The 17,500-nt window shown below is 45.4% G+C and overlaps 1 protein-coding gene across 2 annotated transcripts in view; it reads right to left on the bottom strand.

Annotated features, from left to right (window-relative positions):
- efna5b (ephrin-A5b) overlaps nt 1-17,500 on the bottom strand; it is a gene marked incomplete at its 3' end in the record, with an annotated part of 125,138 nt that overhangs the window by 8,660 nt on the left and 98,978 nt on the right. For both annotated transcript variants that reach the window (XM_083643977.1, XM_083643976.1), the window contains exon 2: nt 15,120-15,412. In XM_083643977.1, coding sequence (XP_083500103.1) covers nt 15,120-15,412 — 293 coding nt within the window. The remainder of the gene's footprint in view (nt 1-15,119; nt 15,413-17,500) is intronic.

Below are 17,500 nucleotides of genomic sequence, written 5' to 3' on the forward strand. Positions count from 1 at the left end.
TCCGCGCCAGCGCCTGTTTATTTTGGATTAAAATGCTGCAGAGGGCCCGCTTATTGTTCTTGTAAGGCTGTAACATCAACACCTGCTATTCTGGTTCCCATCAGGCCCGCGGCCTCAGCCATCAATCCATCCAGCCCGCTTTGAAGGACAGAGGCCCCCCAAAAGGATGGCCAGAGGCCGAGGCAGAGGTCAGGTTTCTCCTCCAAGCCGCGTGTCCCCTGGCTGGTAATGGCTGGTCCCCTCACTACACTGCATTATGCATCCGCATTAAGGCAAAGGGGAATGAAGCAGAATCCAATTACGGAAGGACAAACAGGTGGGCTCAGCGCGGCTTAAGAGCGCTATTGTTTCAATCACAGCCCGAGCCAAGCCATATTGCATCTGTAATATTATCTGGAAAACACATTTCCTTTAGCTTTCAAACGGAAGATCCAACAGGCATCAGGACATGAAACCATGTGTTTAGAGCCAGCGGAAGCTAAGAGCACTAAATACAGTAGATAACGTTATGGTAGGATATTGACTTATTTGTCATTTTAGGAGGCATAATGGCATAGCTATAAAAGAAAAAAAAAAAGAGAGGGGAAAAACGACTGCTGGGTGAGTCAATCAAACTGGGGTAAGACGAGGGCTTGCCTGTTATTTTCCATAATGTTTAGATGGAATCCAGAGTCATCTGGGGGCTTTCCATGGTCAATGAACCGTAGCCAAGCTTTGGCACGTTCAACACGACCTCAAGGCTTAATGCAATATTGCAGATTAGCAAGCAAAATGACACAATTGGCTTAAAATCATTTTAGAATGAAAGTGATACAGATAAGATTCTGCCATAATATCATCTGGATGTCTTCATAGGAGAGAGAAGCCATGAGCCAAAATGGCTTGTTGCTAACTACCGGCGTACCTTGGCATGCTACATACAGTACGTTGTGCGCCATTCAGCCTGCGGTATATTTGCAATTCCACTTCCCTATTTTGACAACTTTATTTGAGATTCCCACTACAATATCAATGTACATCGAGACTGCGTGTTCAAAATGTCCACTACAATCTCACTCAATTATAAAACCGATTTAATATTGGCAACAAAATGACAAATATTTCGTATGAAATAACCTTTTCCTACAAAGTGTTCCTTCAGTTTTCAAAAGCCTAGCCGCGTGTAGTATGTATGCTATCATGTGACATGTAGCATTAACAGCATCATGTTAGCATGCCTCGAGCTGCGTCGGGTCTCCAGCTGGCTCTAATAATGCTGCTCTAAGCCTTTGATCCCTGCTCATTTGTTCGGATGGGACGGGTTAAATCAAAAGGCCCTGCGATGTTGTGTCCAGCGCTCAACATAGCCGTCTCTGCCTGCCCGCTGAAATCAGAACATAGCTGTCTCTGTCCCGCTGAAATCAGCCCGCTGGCCTCAGCTTTCACTCACTGCATGGGATCCCTCCTGTGGCCTGCACTGTACAAACCCAGTCTGAGTTTACACAGAGCCCTGTGCAGGAGTCTGAGTTTACACAGAGCCCTGTGCAGGAGTCTGAGTTTACACAGAGCAGTGCGCACACACGCACACACACAAACAAACAATGTTTTTTCGTAAAAATTTGATGCCATCTTCTACCCTTGTTTCCATCTACCTAATTGGATAGTTAGCAGCCAGGAGACATTTACTGTATTCTGCCCATGTTCAGAAATTACTTCTGGGATTCATTATGGTTTGTCCTTTGGTTTGGTTTGGGGGAAGCAGTCAAAAGGAGAGCTTGTTAGTGCACACTATACACAAGGAAGAAAAACACAGAATTCAACAAACTCAAATGAGTTTGGAAGCAAGATACACTTTTACATATTTACATGATCCCTCCGCTGGGTAATATCAAATGTTCCACTGTCCGAGATAACAAACACAAATACATATGCAATAAAATAGTCCTCCTTCTACCATGTCGACGAATTACACAGCGGCATGCTTTTCCATCAAAACAACAACAAGAAAATACGAAATAGAAATAGCTTAAAATTGCAGCGTGTACACGTGTGTGTGTGTGTGTGTGTGTGTGTGTGTGTGTGTGTGTGTGTGTGGTGTGTGTGTGTGTGTGTGTGTGTGTGTGTGTGTGTGTGTGTGTGTGTGTGTGTGTGTGTGTGTGTGTGTGTGCCTGCGTGCACAACCATGCGTGTGCGTGCGTGTACGAGACGGAAGAGGCGATCCTGGGAAGAGGACCATTAGCCAGATGCTGCTACAGCGAACACACAATAGGGAGTAGGGAGTGTGGGAGTAGGGAGTATGGAGGAGGGAGTGAGGGAGTGAGGGAGGAGGGGGTGAGGGAGTGAGGGAGTATGGAGGAGGGAGTGAGGGAGTGAGGGAGGACATAGATCCTGGCAGGGGAGGGTATATAAACTCTCCCCCCTGGTGATAGCTGGCCTTTTGCTCCTTCCTCGCATCTTTCAACCGCTGCCAAAAGTGAACCAAATTCATCCCTCATGCCACTTGCTCCGAGGTGATGAGGTCACGCGCAACGAGAGACAGAGAGAGAGAGAGAGAGAGAGAGGGGGGAGAGAGAGACAGACAGAGTGTGAGAGAGAGACAGAGAGAGAGAGACAGTGTGTGACAGAGTGAGAGAGAGAGAGGGAGAGAGAGAGAGAGAGGAGAGGGGAACAGAGAGCAGGAGAGCGGAAAGTTGAGACGGAGTGAGGGGAAATCAATAATGCATAATTATATAGTGCACTGGTTTCCCCCACACTATTGTATATCAATGCGATAGAGTGCAGATACAATTATTTCCCCACACTATCATATCAATATAGATCAAGCTGGCATCATCGTTTCTGTTTACATAATGAAAGACCACATAATCAGGCGCTAACAAATTATCTTCTTGAAAATGAAGAGAGCGTGGTTGAAAGTCTGAAAAACCCTTGAATTTCCTTGAGCAACTGATTCATATCTTCACACTCAAATTACAAAATAGATTTCTTTAATTTATGGGGTATTTCAGCTTTTAAAAGCAGCCACAAAATAACAAATCCCAATATGTCATAATATTTAATTACGGCACTCAGCGTAGCTATCACGAAGAATTACAATACGATAGTTATGGCCCAAGCATCCAGGCAGAAGGGAAGTGATAATTATACAACAATATTGGGAGAATGAAAAAGAATAAATGCATGAACAACGACCAATTAAAGAGAATGCCTGAGGCACTGGGTTAATAATACGAATGTTAATGGTTTAACGCGGCCAAGTCTTTTACAAAGGATAACGTTGTCTTTGTCTTTGTGATACCGAATCAGAATCAGCCGCTGAAGATGGCCGTGTCACGCATGAATCATACCAGGCCGAGAGGCGAGAGGAGAGCCTGCAGGCCCTTTCTTCTGTTGGACTCACAGGCCCTGCCCGCTCTACTTCCCTCTGATCTCTTGGCTCTCCACAGCCCTTCTGTTCTTCTGCAGGCAAAGTGATGACTACTTTATTGGTGGCCAAAGTCAAATAAGTTGATTAGAGACTTTTTCCGCCTCGCCTTGCGTTCTTTGAGCTGTCAACAAGTGTCCCGTGACTTAACTCGTGCGCTTTTATTGGCCGGCTCTGGCCTGACGGGTGAGCACGCTGGTTGGCTGTTTGGGGGTTTATTTCTTTAACGGGGGAACCCCGTGAGCTTGTCATGGCCGGGGCCATTAACAGCTTTTTGTTCTCTGCCGTCTGGGATGGTCCCAGCAGCCGATAGCCAGAGCTGTTGAGAGCAATTGGTTGGTTGCCATGTTCAAATTGTGTCCCAGCATGTGTGCATTCATAATGTCCGTGGCGCTGGATGATGATTCAACATGATCGTTTATCGTCTTTCAGTGAGATTATATTACGATCATATGGTGATTTGGGGATATTCAGACACACACTTCTGCTCTCTGAACTGATGAGAACAAACACATTGTATTTAGAAACGCAGACAAAATGACTGTATGAATATTATGTGAACATTTCAGTTTAGATTGACATCACACCAAACATTACCACTCGGTTCAATATGATGAACATTCATTTGATTAGTTAATGTGAATTTGCTTATATTATGTGAGCCATATCGGCATATATATCAATATAAAAAATCCTTATAATGATCCTGGTATTGATTTCAACCATATCGCCCAGCCCTAGAACATGCATACATGTGTGCATTGCATATGAGTGTGTCTTTCTGTGTGTGTATATGCGTGACATAGAGTCTGGAGGGCAGCAGCACCTGGCTGACAGGTATCTAGTGGAAGGCAGAGACAGGTATCTAGTGGAAGGTAGAGACAGGTATCTAGTGGAAGGCAGAGACAGGTATCTAGTGGAAGGCAGAGACCGGTATCTAGTGGAAGGCAGAGACAGGTATCTAGTGGAAGGTAGAGACAGGTATCTAGTGGAAGGCAGAGACAGGTATCTAGTGGAAGGCAGAGACAGGTATCTAGTGGAAGGCAGAGACAGGTATCTAGTGGAAGGTAGAGACAGGTATCTAGTGGAAGGTAGAGACAGGTATCTAGTGGAAGGCAGAGACAGGTATCTAGTGGAAGGTAGAGACAGGTATCTAGTGGAAGGCAGAGACCGGTATCTAGTGGAAGGCAGAGACAGGTATCTAGTGGAAGGTAGAGACAGGTATCTAGTGGAAGGCAGAGACAGGTATCTAGTGGAAGGTAGAGACAGGTATCTAGTGGAAGGCAGAGACAGGTATCTAGTGGCAGGCAGAGACAGGTATCTAGTGGAAGGTAGAGACAGGTATCTAGTGGAAGGTAGAGACAGGTATCTAGTGGAAGGTAGAGACAGGTATCTAGTGGAAGGTAGAGACAGGTATCTAGTGGAAGGTAGAGACAGGTATCTAGTGGAAGGTAGAGACAGGTATCTAGTGGAAGGCAGAGACAGGTATCTAGTGGAAGGCAGAGACCGGTATCTAGTGGAAGGCAGAGACAGGTATCTAGTGGAAGGCAGAGACAGGTATCTAGTAGAAGGTAGAGACAGGTATCTAGTGGAAGGCAGAGACAGGTATCTAGTGGAAGGCAGAGACAGGTATCTAGTGGAAGGCAGAGACAGGTATCTAGTGGAAGGCAGAGACAGGTATCTAGTGGAAGGCAGAGACATGTATCTAGTGGAAGGCAGAGACAGGTATCTACTGTAGTGGAAGGCAGAGACAGGTATCTAGTGGAAGGCAGAGACATGTATCTAGTGGAAGGCAGAGACAGGTATCTAGTGGAAGGCAGAGACAGGTATCTAGTGGAAGGCAGAGACAGGTATCTAGTGGAAGGTAGAGACAGGTATCTAGTGGAAGGCAGAGACATGTATCTAGTGGAAGGTAGAGACAGGTATCTAGTGGAAGGCAGAGACAGGTATCTAGTGGAAGGCAGAGACAGGTATCTAGTGGAAGGCAGAGACAGGTATCTAGTGGAAGGCAGAGACAGGTATCTAGTGGAAGGCAGAGACAGGTATCTAGTGGAAGGCAGAGACCGGTATGTAGTGGAAGGCAGAGACAGGTATCTAGTGGAAGGCAGAGACAGGTATCTAGTGGAAGGCAGAGACAGGTATCTAGTGGAAGGCAGAGACAGGTATCTAGTGGAAGGTAGAGACCGGTATGTAGTGGAAGGCAGAGACAGGTATCTAGTGGAAGGCAGAGACAGGTATCTAGTGGAAGGCAGAGACAGATATCTAGTGGAAGGCAGAGACAGGTATCTAGTGGAAGGCAGAGACAGGTATCTAGTGGAAGGCAGAGACAGGTATCTAGTTGAAGGCAGAGACAGGTATCTAGTGGAAGGCAGAGACAGTAGTGGAAGGCAGAGACAGGTATCTAGTGGAAGGCAGAGACAGGTATCTAGTGGAAGGCAGAGACAGGTATCTAGTTGAAGGCAGAGACAGGTATCTAGTGGAAGGCAGAGACAGTAGTGGAAGGCAGAGACAGGTATCTAGTGGAAGGCAGAGACAGGTATCTAGTGGAAGGCAGAGACAGGTATCTAGTGGAAGGTAGAGACAGGTATCTAGTGGAAGGTAGAGACAGGTATCTAGTGGAAGGCAGAGACAGGTATCTAGTGGAAGGCAGAGACAGGTATCTAGTGGAAGGCAGAGACAGGTATCTAGTGGAAGGTAGAGACAGGTATCTAGTGGAAGGCAGAGACAGGTATCTAGTGGAAGGCAGAGACAGGTATCTAGTGGAAGGTAGAGACAGGTATCTAGTGGAAGGCAGAGACAGGTATCTAGTGGAAGGCAGAGACAGGTATCTAGTGGAAGGTAGAGACAGGTATCTAGTGGAAGGCAGAGACAGGTATCTAGTGGAAGGTAGAGACAGGTATCTAGTGGAAGGCAGAGACAGGTATCTAGTGGAAGGTAGAGACAGGTATCTAGTGGAAGGCAGAGACAGGGAGAGTTTGAGCGCTGACCTAGAAACCAAGGAAAGAGAGGAGATGAAAGGGGAAATAAGGAACGATGGAAAAGCTGAGGGAGAGCCAGGGAGGTGCTGAAATATCTATCCATCTATCAGGATTATCATAATGAATTCCAGACCGTGTGTGTGTCTGTGTGCGACACTGGGCTGTGTGTCTGTGCATGTACGCCTACATGTGTATACATGAGTGTGTATCCATGCATGCATACGTGTGTGTGTGTGTGTGTGTGTGTGTGTGTGTGTGTGTGTGTGTGTGTGTGTGTTGAGTATAGCTTTCTGTCACATTACTCTATGCTGTGGGATCATTTCTGAACGCTGACGACAGGCTTGATTTTTCATGTGAATGGATGGAAGGGCTGAGTTATGACGCTGTGCAGGTTCCCTCCTTGCACCACGAATGGAACGGCAGTGGTTCTCTATCATTATTAGAGCTCCAGCAAAATACACACTGTACACACACACACACACACACACACACACACACACACACCATCCCCCTGCCACTATTTCAAAATACACACTGTACAGTACATACACACACACACACACCATCCCCCTGCCTCTATTTCATTTGTTGCTTAATGCTATTTCACCTGCTGCCGCCGCCTCTCCTCCTATCTCGTCCCCCTTCTGCCTTTAACAGCTGCTCGGAGGCGCACGGTGCATCGCAGGATTTATGATCAATCAAAAGACAGCATATCCATGGCTTGGAGGTGGAATCTGCTGGAGCTTTATGTGCATGTCCAATAAGCAAGCGGGTAGGGAAGAGTCTCGTAAGACCTTGTGAAAAGGCCTTATGAATAGCAACAGATTTCCTTGGGTGTTGTTGGTATATTCATTCTGATTAATCTATGTACGTCCGGCGTTGCATTTGACACTTTGGCCTACGGGCATTCTGCAGTGTGACTCCAACCCCATCAAAGGTATTTCACTTTGCTCATGTGAACATTATGTTGGTCATTCAGGAAGACTAAGTAATGGGGTTTCCATCCACCTCTGGATATTCACATTTACCCAAAATGCGAATATAAACTTGAATGGAAACACCAGAAATTCGATTGGAGGGGGTGGATTTATCAGCGTATCGACAGTAGGAAGATGTGAACTTCTGCAATGGAAACAGATTTTGCGATTTAACGATGACGTACCGGATGTGACTTCACTTCCGCTTTATGCTACTCCGGGGGGAAATGGCGGCGATTAGTGCCAGGCAGTCTGAATGAAATTGAATGTAACGTTCCCAATTCTATGTATTAAATTCTAAAAAACGACCCTCAACATTTGGGAAGGCTAAGCCACACAACTAGTTCGTTATAATCGAACGTCATGCTTTGAAGGCGACTTTATGACGATGAGGACGGTGAGGACTCAATCAAAGCAGGTCTCCGCTGACTACCATGGAGATCTCTTACAGGCACAGGCACGTTACGCCTCCTCCTGACGAGAAGCGCCACCTACTGCTCAACCTGCCGACTCCCAAAACTCGCTAAACAAAACTGAATGGAAACATGCATAAATTCGCATTTTATTTTGCGGATTTTCACAAAATTCGCTTGAATTATGCGATACATTTGGATGGAAACCCCATTAGTGTCCATTCTATCTATTAGCTACAGACTCAGTGCTACTAGGGCTGGCCAATATATGGATATTATAGCAAAATAGACTAGATCATCTTCATCATCAATTTGGGATATTGTAATATTGTCAGAGGGCATAAGTGTTTTCTTTTCCTGGTTTCCTGGTTTTAAAGGCTGTATTACAGTAAAGTGATGTATCTTTCTGAACATACCAGACTGTTCTAGCTGTTCTATTATTTGCCTTTATCCACTTAGTCATCATTACATTATCCACATTACTGATGGTTATTTATCAAAAATCTCAATGTGCAAATGTTTTGTGAAAGCACCAATAGTCAGCCTTACAATATTGTCACAATATCAATATTGAGGCATTTGGTTATATATATACACACATATATATGTGTATGTGTGTGTGTGTGTGTGTGTGTGTGTGTGTGTGTGTGTTATTATATAGATATAGATATAAATATATATAGATATATCTATATATAGATATATAGATATTTGATATTTGATTTTCTTCACATCGCCCAGCCCTACAGTATGTGCTACTGTACCTTCCTTCTCTCTTACAGCGTCAAAGCCCAGAAGCACCAACGGAATAATTCCATCTCCAAGTGAGTGGCAGAGTGGTGATTGATTGTGCTTTGTGTGAGTGGTAATACCAGGCCACACAGGTTAACAAGTCAGACGACAGGAGAGCAACATCTTCCCTGCTGCCAATCTTTGGCGCTGTGATGACATCAAGTGGTTTCCTATTTGCCACACATCTTACACACTTAGAAACACCTTTACTCTCCGCACTCATCTCTTGCAGGGAGCTGCGACTGATATTGGATTTCTGCCCTTTTCAGATTAAAATCACCCCAATACAGATTCTTTCCATATTAGAAAAAGATGCTGGTGTCAGCATTCTGTGAGCTGGGTTTCACTTAAGGCTGAAGAATGTACTGTGAACTCTGACCCAGGGAGGCCCTCCCCCTGTCCTTCGTATCCCTTATTTAGCAGTGTATGTCAGAGAGGTGGACACTTTGCAGCCGTACTGTAACTCACTCACTTTTAATAACTGAATTTTTTTTCTTCAGAATTGCTTGCATATGTGGTCAGCATTAGATTGCTTCCTGCATCTTCCTGGAGGCGGTACATTTCACATCTTTACTGTATCACTTGCTTTCTCTCTCTCTCTGTCTGTCTGTCTGTCTGTCTGTCTGTCTGTCTGTCTGTCTGTCTGCCTGTCTGTCTGTCTGCCTGTGTCTGTCTGTCTGTCTGCCTGCCTGCCTGCCTGTCTGTCTGTTTGCCTGTCTGCCTGCCTGCCTGCCTGCCTGCCTGTCTGTCTGTCTGTCTGTCTGCCTGCCTGCCTGTCTGTCTGCCTGTCTGTCTGTCTGTCTGCCTGTCTGTCTGTCTGCCTGCCTGCCTGCCTGTCTGTCTGCCTGCCTGCGTGCCTGTCTGTCTGTCTGTCTGTCTGTCTGTCTGCCTGCCTACCTGCCCCATGTATATATACAAAGCTGACCTGTAGAGGAAAATGCAGCCGGATGTTGTCCAGAAAGGGATCACGCTCCTGTCTGACTCCAACGTTCATCTTGTCTTTGGGTATGATTCACCTGCCTCAGACAGAGAGAAGGTCTGACTCCAGCGTTCTTCTTGTCTTTGGATATGATTCACCTGCCTCAGACAGAGAGAAGGTCTGACTCCAGCATTCTTCTTGTCTTTGGATATGATTCACCTGCCTCAGACAGAGAGAAGGTCTGACTCCAGCGTTCTTCTTGTCTTTGGTATGATTCACCTGCCTCAGACAGAGAGAAGCGGCAGACGCCTACAAAATGAAGAATTATGACCTCCATTTGGGTGAATTCCCTCCGTCCTGCTAGCGTTGATTAAGCTGTTTCTGTTGCTGGAGCAGATGACAGCAGAACGCTGTCTCCTCTCTCTAAGCAGATGACAGCAGAACGCTGTCTCCTCTCTCTCTAATTTGATCAGAGATGCAACAAATCAGCCCTCGACCCACATCGAACTCGGAGGGTGAAAACACCATTATCGGGCATTTTCTCCTCTGGAAGTTAATGAGATCTTAATTCTCATCTACAAAGCAGATATCAGATCCGTCACGTCAGCTCGGGCAGATCTTTCATCCGCCTTCTCCCTCAGGTCATTCGGTTACAGAACATTAGGAGATGAGGAGATGATTCATATTCTGATACTCTGTATATGAGCGTGCGGCTGTTCTGTATCGACTCAAACTTTGGATTCTCTTTAAAAAATGAATGCTAAAACAAAATCAGTGACTATATTAATTCTCAATAAATATTACATTATGTGGAGTGCTGTATATGTCTATGTCATTGCTAGATAAAAGAGAGAATTAACAGAATTTATTTCATGAATTTCCCTGGACTATAGATTTTGTCAGTACATTAGCTTGTTTACAGTAGTGATGCTGACCCTTTGCCCCATGAGCTCATGGGTAGTGACATCTGGCTCCAGACACATTGATATCTCTGTCAGGTGCAGGTGTGTGGTATAGCTGCTACTGAGGGAAATGATGCATACGATTCACTCTGTTAGTTACGCTCCAGCAGCACCAGACAATGTAGGCAAATAGGCTACAACAAGGGCGAAGTCTGACCACTGACTTTGTGCTGACCTGCAGATATCATGTATGTATGCACGCTATGTTGTGTCTGTTGTGTAATGCAATATCCACACCATTGGGCAGATGACAACATTTCAAAATATGTGCTTACTGATTTCATGTGAATCACAATGAATTAGTTAGTCACTAAATACTCAAGAACCAATTGGGTACTTAGGTAATTAGGTACTAATTGCATGTGTTTTTTTCCTATCTATGCTCAATCAGATAAGATAAGATCAGATAAGATCAGAGATCAGATCAGATAAGATAAGATAAGATCACATCAGATCAGATCAGATGAAAATTGTATGACCCCTGGGGGAACATTGGACAAATTCAACTGGTTTAAATTGACCACAAGTCATTGGCACTAGAACAGACCCGGTCCCATAATATTAAGAGTATCATTAAAGATGAGTGCTAAGCAATCCCCTCACTTCATTAGGTAAGTGTGGCATGTGCAAACAGATACTGGTGAAATACTAGTGCACTGAAAACGCTCCAACGTGTGGCACTGCTGTCTTGTACAGCAACGAGGCAGAGGGCCGGAGGGACCATGCAAACGGTTGTTGAAACTACACAACAATTCACTGGCCCAGCAGAAATAATGCTTGTGCAATCCGGTGAGGCCAATTTACCCTGCCCAAAGACAGTTTTCCTGTCTGGTGTCTGGCTGTAAGTTAACCAATAGCTTCTGCCCTCAGGCTGATCCCCTGATCAATAAAGCCGGATGATCCGACTCCCTGCACACTGTGCTGTCTGGGCATTGGTAAACTCAAACCACAAACATGTTTACACTCCTCACAGATTCAGTGTGTTGCTCAAGGACACTTCAGCAGGACGGTTGCTTGACATGGGGCTTTCATTAACGGGCGGTCTCACTCACTACACCACCCTGCTGCCTCCGGCTATCACACTGGAGCGCTGCAAATATCATATTCTTTATATTTTCTATTTTTATTGGCGTGTGCTCACTGGATGATGTGTATGACGCACACACATTGTATTGTGCCCTTGGTTTCTTGGGTAATAGACATTCCACTATCTTGCTTTTTGATACTGTTATGGCCACTGTACAGCCCGGTGGTGTGCTTTCTCTTTTGAAGTGACTGAACTGTGTACGCACGCATCCGTACCAAGTGGAATCCCACAGTATGTGCACAAGGGAAATAGAAATCGGAAGATTTGTTGCAACAATTTTCACTCCAGCTCAAATGACCAAAAGTTGTTTTTCAGTTGATGCCAAATAGACCTGTTTGTCCTGTAGAAACACAATTAGGGACGCTTTTCAGCTGTTGTGACATTCAGCTTTGCTCATTTAAAAAGATTAAGAGATAATCAAGTCTGAGCCAATGTTTTGATATTTCCCCCCGCCATCTTAACTTCTGAATATTTTTCTAAACCAAAATGTAATCCGTGCGAAAACTACAGTAATTAAGTTATACTATTTTGAAAAATGCCCTGCTGTGATTTAATTTTGCAGTCTGTTTGCTTATCCTAAGGCTTACAGTTGCATTTCTTACTGCCTGACTGTAATAAAATGAGAGTAAAAAATGATGTAAGCCGATGCAATGTGAGGAAGATGCATTAATGATGGTTATGATGATGATGATGATACAACAACAGATGCTGTTGATGAACTGGCAGGTGTAATCTCTCTCTCTCTCTCTCTCTCTCTCTCTCTCTCTCTCTCTCTCTCTCTCTCTCTCTCTCTCTCTCTTCTTCTTCTTCTTCTTCTTCTTCTTCTTCTTCTTCTTCTCCTCCTTCAGCTCTACTTTCTGTCCACTGAGGAAACTGACCAATCCATCAACGGCCATCTCCCTTGCATCTTATGGCCGTTTCAGACCGGACACAATGGCAATGGGAAATCACATGTCAGATGACTTCATGGTAGATGACTTTAATATCCGCCACAGTAGCCAGAGAGGCTACACTCTAGAATCACTCAATAGCCAATGAAGCCGCGGGCCACTAAACCAATATGGCGTGCTACAGCAGAATGGATGTGTTCCACGGCAGCCCTGTCGGTCCCGCTGTAATTTAATCCAGCCCCTAGGACAGGCATCTCTCAACAGAAACGCAGAAAATATGTTGGAAATGGAGACTGGGGGGAGTGGATGAATTGTATAACCCTTCGCTAACCCCCATCTAGCCTTCAACTTCAGAGACGTCCATCTTTCCCTCCTCTCATTTACCATGACTGTCAATGCAAATTGGCTATCAAGGCAACGAAAAAATCTGGTTACTTTCTAACGGACAAATGACCATGGTTGTTGAAAAGCTTTTGGAAAGGGTTTCAGGCTATTTATTTCATTGACAAGCTTGAGAGAGAAAACACCTATTCATTCACCACAGAAACAATGGCTAACATTAGAGAGGCACTCTCCCTCGGTGTAGTGTAAGGGAAGATGGCGAGAGAAAGAAACACGTGAAATGAATAAAGGCCTGCGAGTCCCTGGCTGCCTGTCAGGTTAACTGCTTCATAAAAGGTGCCAATTCAGAAAACAGATCTCCGTGTGTAGCGCTCAGAGCACACACGGTGCAGCTACTCTCTTTCAACACTGTCTCCGTGTGTAGCGCGCTCAGAGCAGCAACACACGGCGCAGCTACTCTCTTTCAACACTGTCTCGCAGAGACGGAGAGACAGACAAAACGAGAGACGCGGGGGTTCGACAGCCACCTACGGTTGCATTAACACCGCACGCCACATTCCCCAGATAAACAGATACAGATAGAGGTATAGCATAGCCAGCGGTGTTTGGCAGGCGAGTGTTAACTGTCAAATCTGATGCCCCCCTCTCGCTGAGAATGAATTCACAATGAGTTTTTGTCGTACTGTAGCCCGTACACTGTACAGTGTGCGCGCACACGCACACGCACACACACACACACACACACACACACACACACACACACACACACACACACTCACACACACACACACACACACACACACCTACACACACACACACACACACACACACACACACACACACACACACCATTAAATCCTTACTTCAGCAGATGATATACGGTGGAGCAATACTGCGTTATGCTGCATGATACGAACCCCTATGAGAGCGACAGCAGTGCACTAACAGTGAATTTCCTATTCGCTGATAGCAACAGTGTATCAATGTGACAAATGTGTTTTGAGAGAGCGGCGGTGACTGCGTTTAGTGACGGTGGTTGACTCCCACGTTTCCCCATGTGCATATAGTCTGTGGTGGGAGGACAAACTCGGCTCAATTCCACTCTATCACCTTGCTTTGATAAAAGCTAATTTCCCACGGGCCACAGCTTCAGACGAACCCTATCGGGGCTTCCTGAGCCAAGAAGCAGAGAAGTTAGCGCCTAACGCGGCCTGAATAGGAGCACATCATCGTGCGGGGAGGAGGAGGAGGAGGGGTGCGCTCTTTATGGACGATATTGTTCGGCAGGGGAAGTGAGATATAACTTTCAAAATGTCTCATTCCAAACTCCCCCGCCGCGGATTCCATCGCCATTTTAGGGAAGAGTTTTCCAGGAAGTGATGAGAGCCGTATGAAGAGCTCTGGACGCAGAGTATGAAAGTGTCGACTCTAATCACTGTGCTGCCGCTCACAAAGCTCCGCAGTTAAAGTTGTGAAAACACGGGCTCAGGTTTGAGTCTGTCTCTCTCCTGACCTGAAAAAACATCAGGTCAGCACGGGGCCATACGGGTTTGTAAATCCTTAAGAAAACAGCTAATATATGGTTACCAGCCACCACAGCGGGGCTGGTATTGTTTTCACCTTCTCTGTGTGTGTGTGTGTGGGGGGGGTGTGCGTGCATGCGTGTGCGTGTGTGAGATACCTATTGCAGCAGGAACGACCGCAGAAGCCGTTTTGAGTACTTTGCCAGGTGTTAAAATGTGCACAGATTTTGCGAACGCAATAGTGTCAAAACCGTGCAGGATGCAGTCACGAAGCTTTACAGGTGTGTAGTTGACATACACTTGAAGGCCAAGTTTGAAAATGGGCGTGATCCAAGCAAGACCCCACCCCCTCCCAACACTTTACACCCCTGGCCCACATTCGTGTCGCGGGCGTCGCGGCTGGTGTAATCCCATCGTAGGATGGATTATTGCTGGTGTGCCTGTGTGTGTTTTTGTGCGTCTCCTGGATACATCTTACACATCACACTACTTGTACTATGCAGATTAAATCATAATGGGCAGCTCACTGCAAAAAAAAAAAAAGGCTCCATCTTAACAAGCCATTTAGTCTATTATTGAGTCCTTAGATCAAATCTGCCAAAGGCGTTTCCAATGCAAATCGTTTTAGATTAAAAACAAATGTGAAGCAGTCATTTAATAGTAATGATCTGCCTTACAGTATTCCGACTTGTTTCAACACAATTAAAAATATATATATAAATCTTGTCTTGTTTTACGAAGAATACGGTTTGAAGGCTAAATATGAGACGACATAATAATAGAGACTGCTGGACCCTTAATCTAAGAGCAATGCAACAGTGATGGTGACTCACATATGTAGTAGTACTCTCTGCCCGGTCTGAACTCAAAGCCCAGGGAGAAGGGGGTGAAGAGCTGGAACTTCTCGGAGAACTTGAGCGGTCCGTTGGGGGAGTGCGGCCGGTTGCACTCCCAGCGCTTGAAGCCCTTGGCGGTGTGGTCGCACGAGCTGTAGCCATCGTAGTTGACCATGTAGAGGACGTAGCGCTCCGTGCGCTCCTCCGGCACCGTGTCTTCATAGTGGGGACAGTACACGTCAAGGTAGTCGTTTATGCACACGTCGATGTGGTAGTCCCCACGGTGGAACCTGGGTGGAGAGGAGAAGAGAAGAGAAGGGAGAACGTCAAAGTCAAGTCACATTTTATTCATATAGCAGAAGTCATGATCGGGTAGTTCAAAGTGCTTTACAGGCAACAATTGTAAGCAAAAAGGACAGATACACGTTTTGATATTCATATGAAGTGTACAGTTGGTCGATTAAAGAAAGTTTCGGCCTCTACTACAAATAGAGTGTAAAAGATTGTCATTACATTACATTATGTCACTTAGAAGATGCGTTTGTCCCAAGGGACTTATTAGAAGTGTATTTTGTCAACGGTAGTCAAACCATCACAATCTTCATCAGCTAAGCCTTTTTAATAGGAATAAGTAGCATTTGTAGAATCAGAGTTGTTTTTCATCACTTATAGTTGACTAAAGCCTAAATAAACTACACTAAGACGTAACACAATTATTTGCAGCGACACTTCAAAAGCAGCAAAGTGGCCATTACTCTCAGCTGAATGTGACAGCACACAGTGTATTCATCATCAGAGTCAGGTTGACTTCATGAGCCCCGTGCCTCATGGTACAGTACGTTCCCACAGCATCCATCATTTCCATGCTTCCCAATTCATTTTCTATGGAAGCAGGCCTGCAGTGCATTCTGGTAGCGCCACAGTGCGCCACATTTGCATAAAGTTCAGGTCTAGGGTATTTTATGCAAATCAGCATGTCACACCCCCTCTGGAAACTCGCAAAACTTGTGTACAAATTTGTAAACTGACCATTGTCAATCTAAAATTAATCTTAATTCTCACCTCAACTCTTTTCAGAAACACATTTCAGTGAACTATTTCAGGCTGTTCTCATGAAACGTTTGTAATAAAACCTACAAAACGAAATGCACTATCATTCTAACCCACGTAATGTCAACCTGATCTCAACGTCTGAAATCAACGCTTAATCCTACACCTAACCCTAACCTTGTACGTTTCATGAGACTTTGACTATTTTCGTAATATAAGAGAAAGTTTGCGAACGAGCCACCATGTTTTAAATGTGGGGGCAGACAGCTCAGCGGCTGACAGCGTTCGTTCAATCAGGTGCAGCAAGGAACCAATATCGAAGTCCGCCGATCAAGCATCACTACTGGGAAGCAGCGCGATCCCTCGCGTGAAATGATGCCCCTGTGAAAACGTACCTTCAGACTCTGTCTACAGTTCAGATCAACAAGAGCCAAGGTACTTACACAACTCCCATCGTAAAGCACAAATACAGAAACACACATCTGTGCCATAGATATAAATCGTGAATGTGCAACTTGAGAAGATTAGACCATATCGATATGGACATAAATGTGTTTGGATGTAGCATGCGAGCCGAGAGCGCAGGTTTGATCTCTCAACATTCCTCCAATGTTGTGTAATTTACAAGCGCTCCGCATCTTCTGGCTTCAATAAATGTGGGGGATTGGTTTGTCTCTAAATCCATCATAGCAACACGTATTTACTCTCACATACTCTGCGCTCTGACAGAAGGCACACTGAACGATCCAAGTCTGAGAAAATATCTTTCCGGGAAAACACTTTTAACACTTTTACAGTTCTCAGAAAAGCTATTTACTTCAGATTTCCCCCCAAAAAAACATAGATGGAAAAAGTGATCATGGGGGGCGGATGTCAGAGGGTCCAGACAGTAAATGTCATGATAAGAGAAATATAGTGCCTGGCTGTCTTTGAGGTCTTGGTGGAGAGGCATCTTTATAACCGCAATGATCCAGAACAGGCCACACAGGGTCAGAGGGCTTCAATACATACCCACAGTCTCATCAAAAGGCCACACACGGTCACAGGCTCGCATCCCACAAACAGAGAGTCAGTCCTGGGTGTGTGGGTGTGTGTGTGTGTGTGTGTGTGTGTGTGTGTGTGTGTGTGTGTGTGTGTGTGTGTGTGTGTGTGTGTGTGTGTGTGTGTGTGTGTGTGTGTGTGTGTGGTGAGGGGCTGGGTGGGTCGGGGGTCCGTTGGCTCTAACCTTGGGGTCACAGAGTGCTTCACAGAGCAAACATTCAACACCTGTAAATACTCGCTGGGGAAGCCTTCAATTTAGCACACACAGTGGAAGCACTCTGTCTATG

The sequence above is a fragment of the Poromitra crassiceps genome (genome assembly GCF_964638095.1).
Source record: "Poromitra crassiceps genome assembly, chromosome: 10".
In the NCBI taxonomy this organism is placed as follows: domain Eukaryota; kingdom Metazoa; phylum Chordata; class Actinopteri; order Beryciformes; family Melamphaidae; genus Poromitra; species Poromitra crassiceps.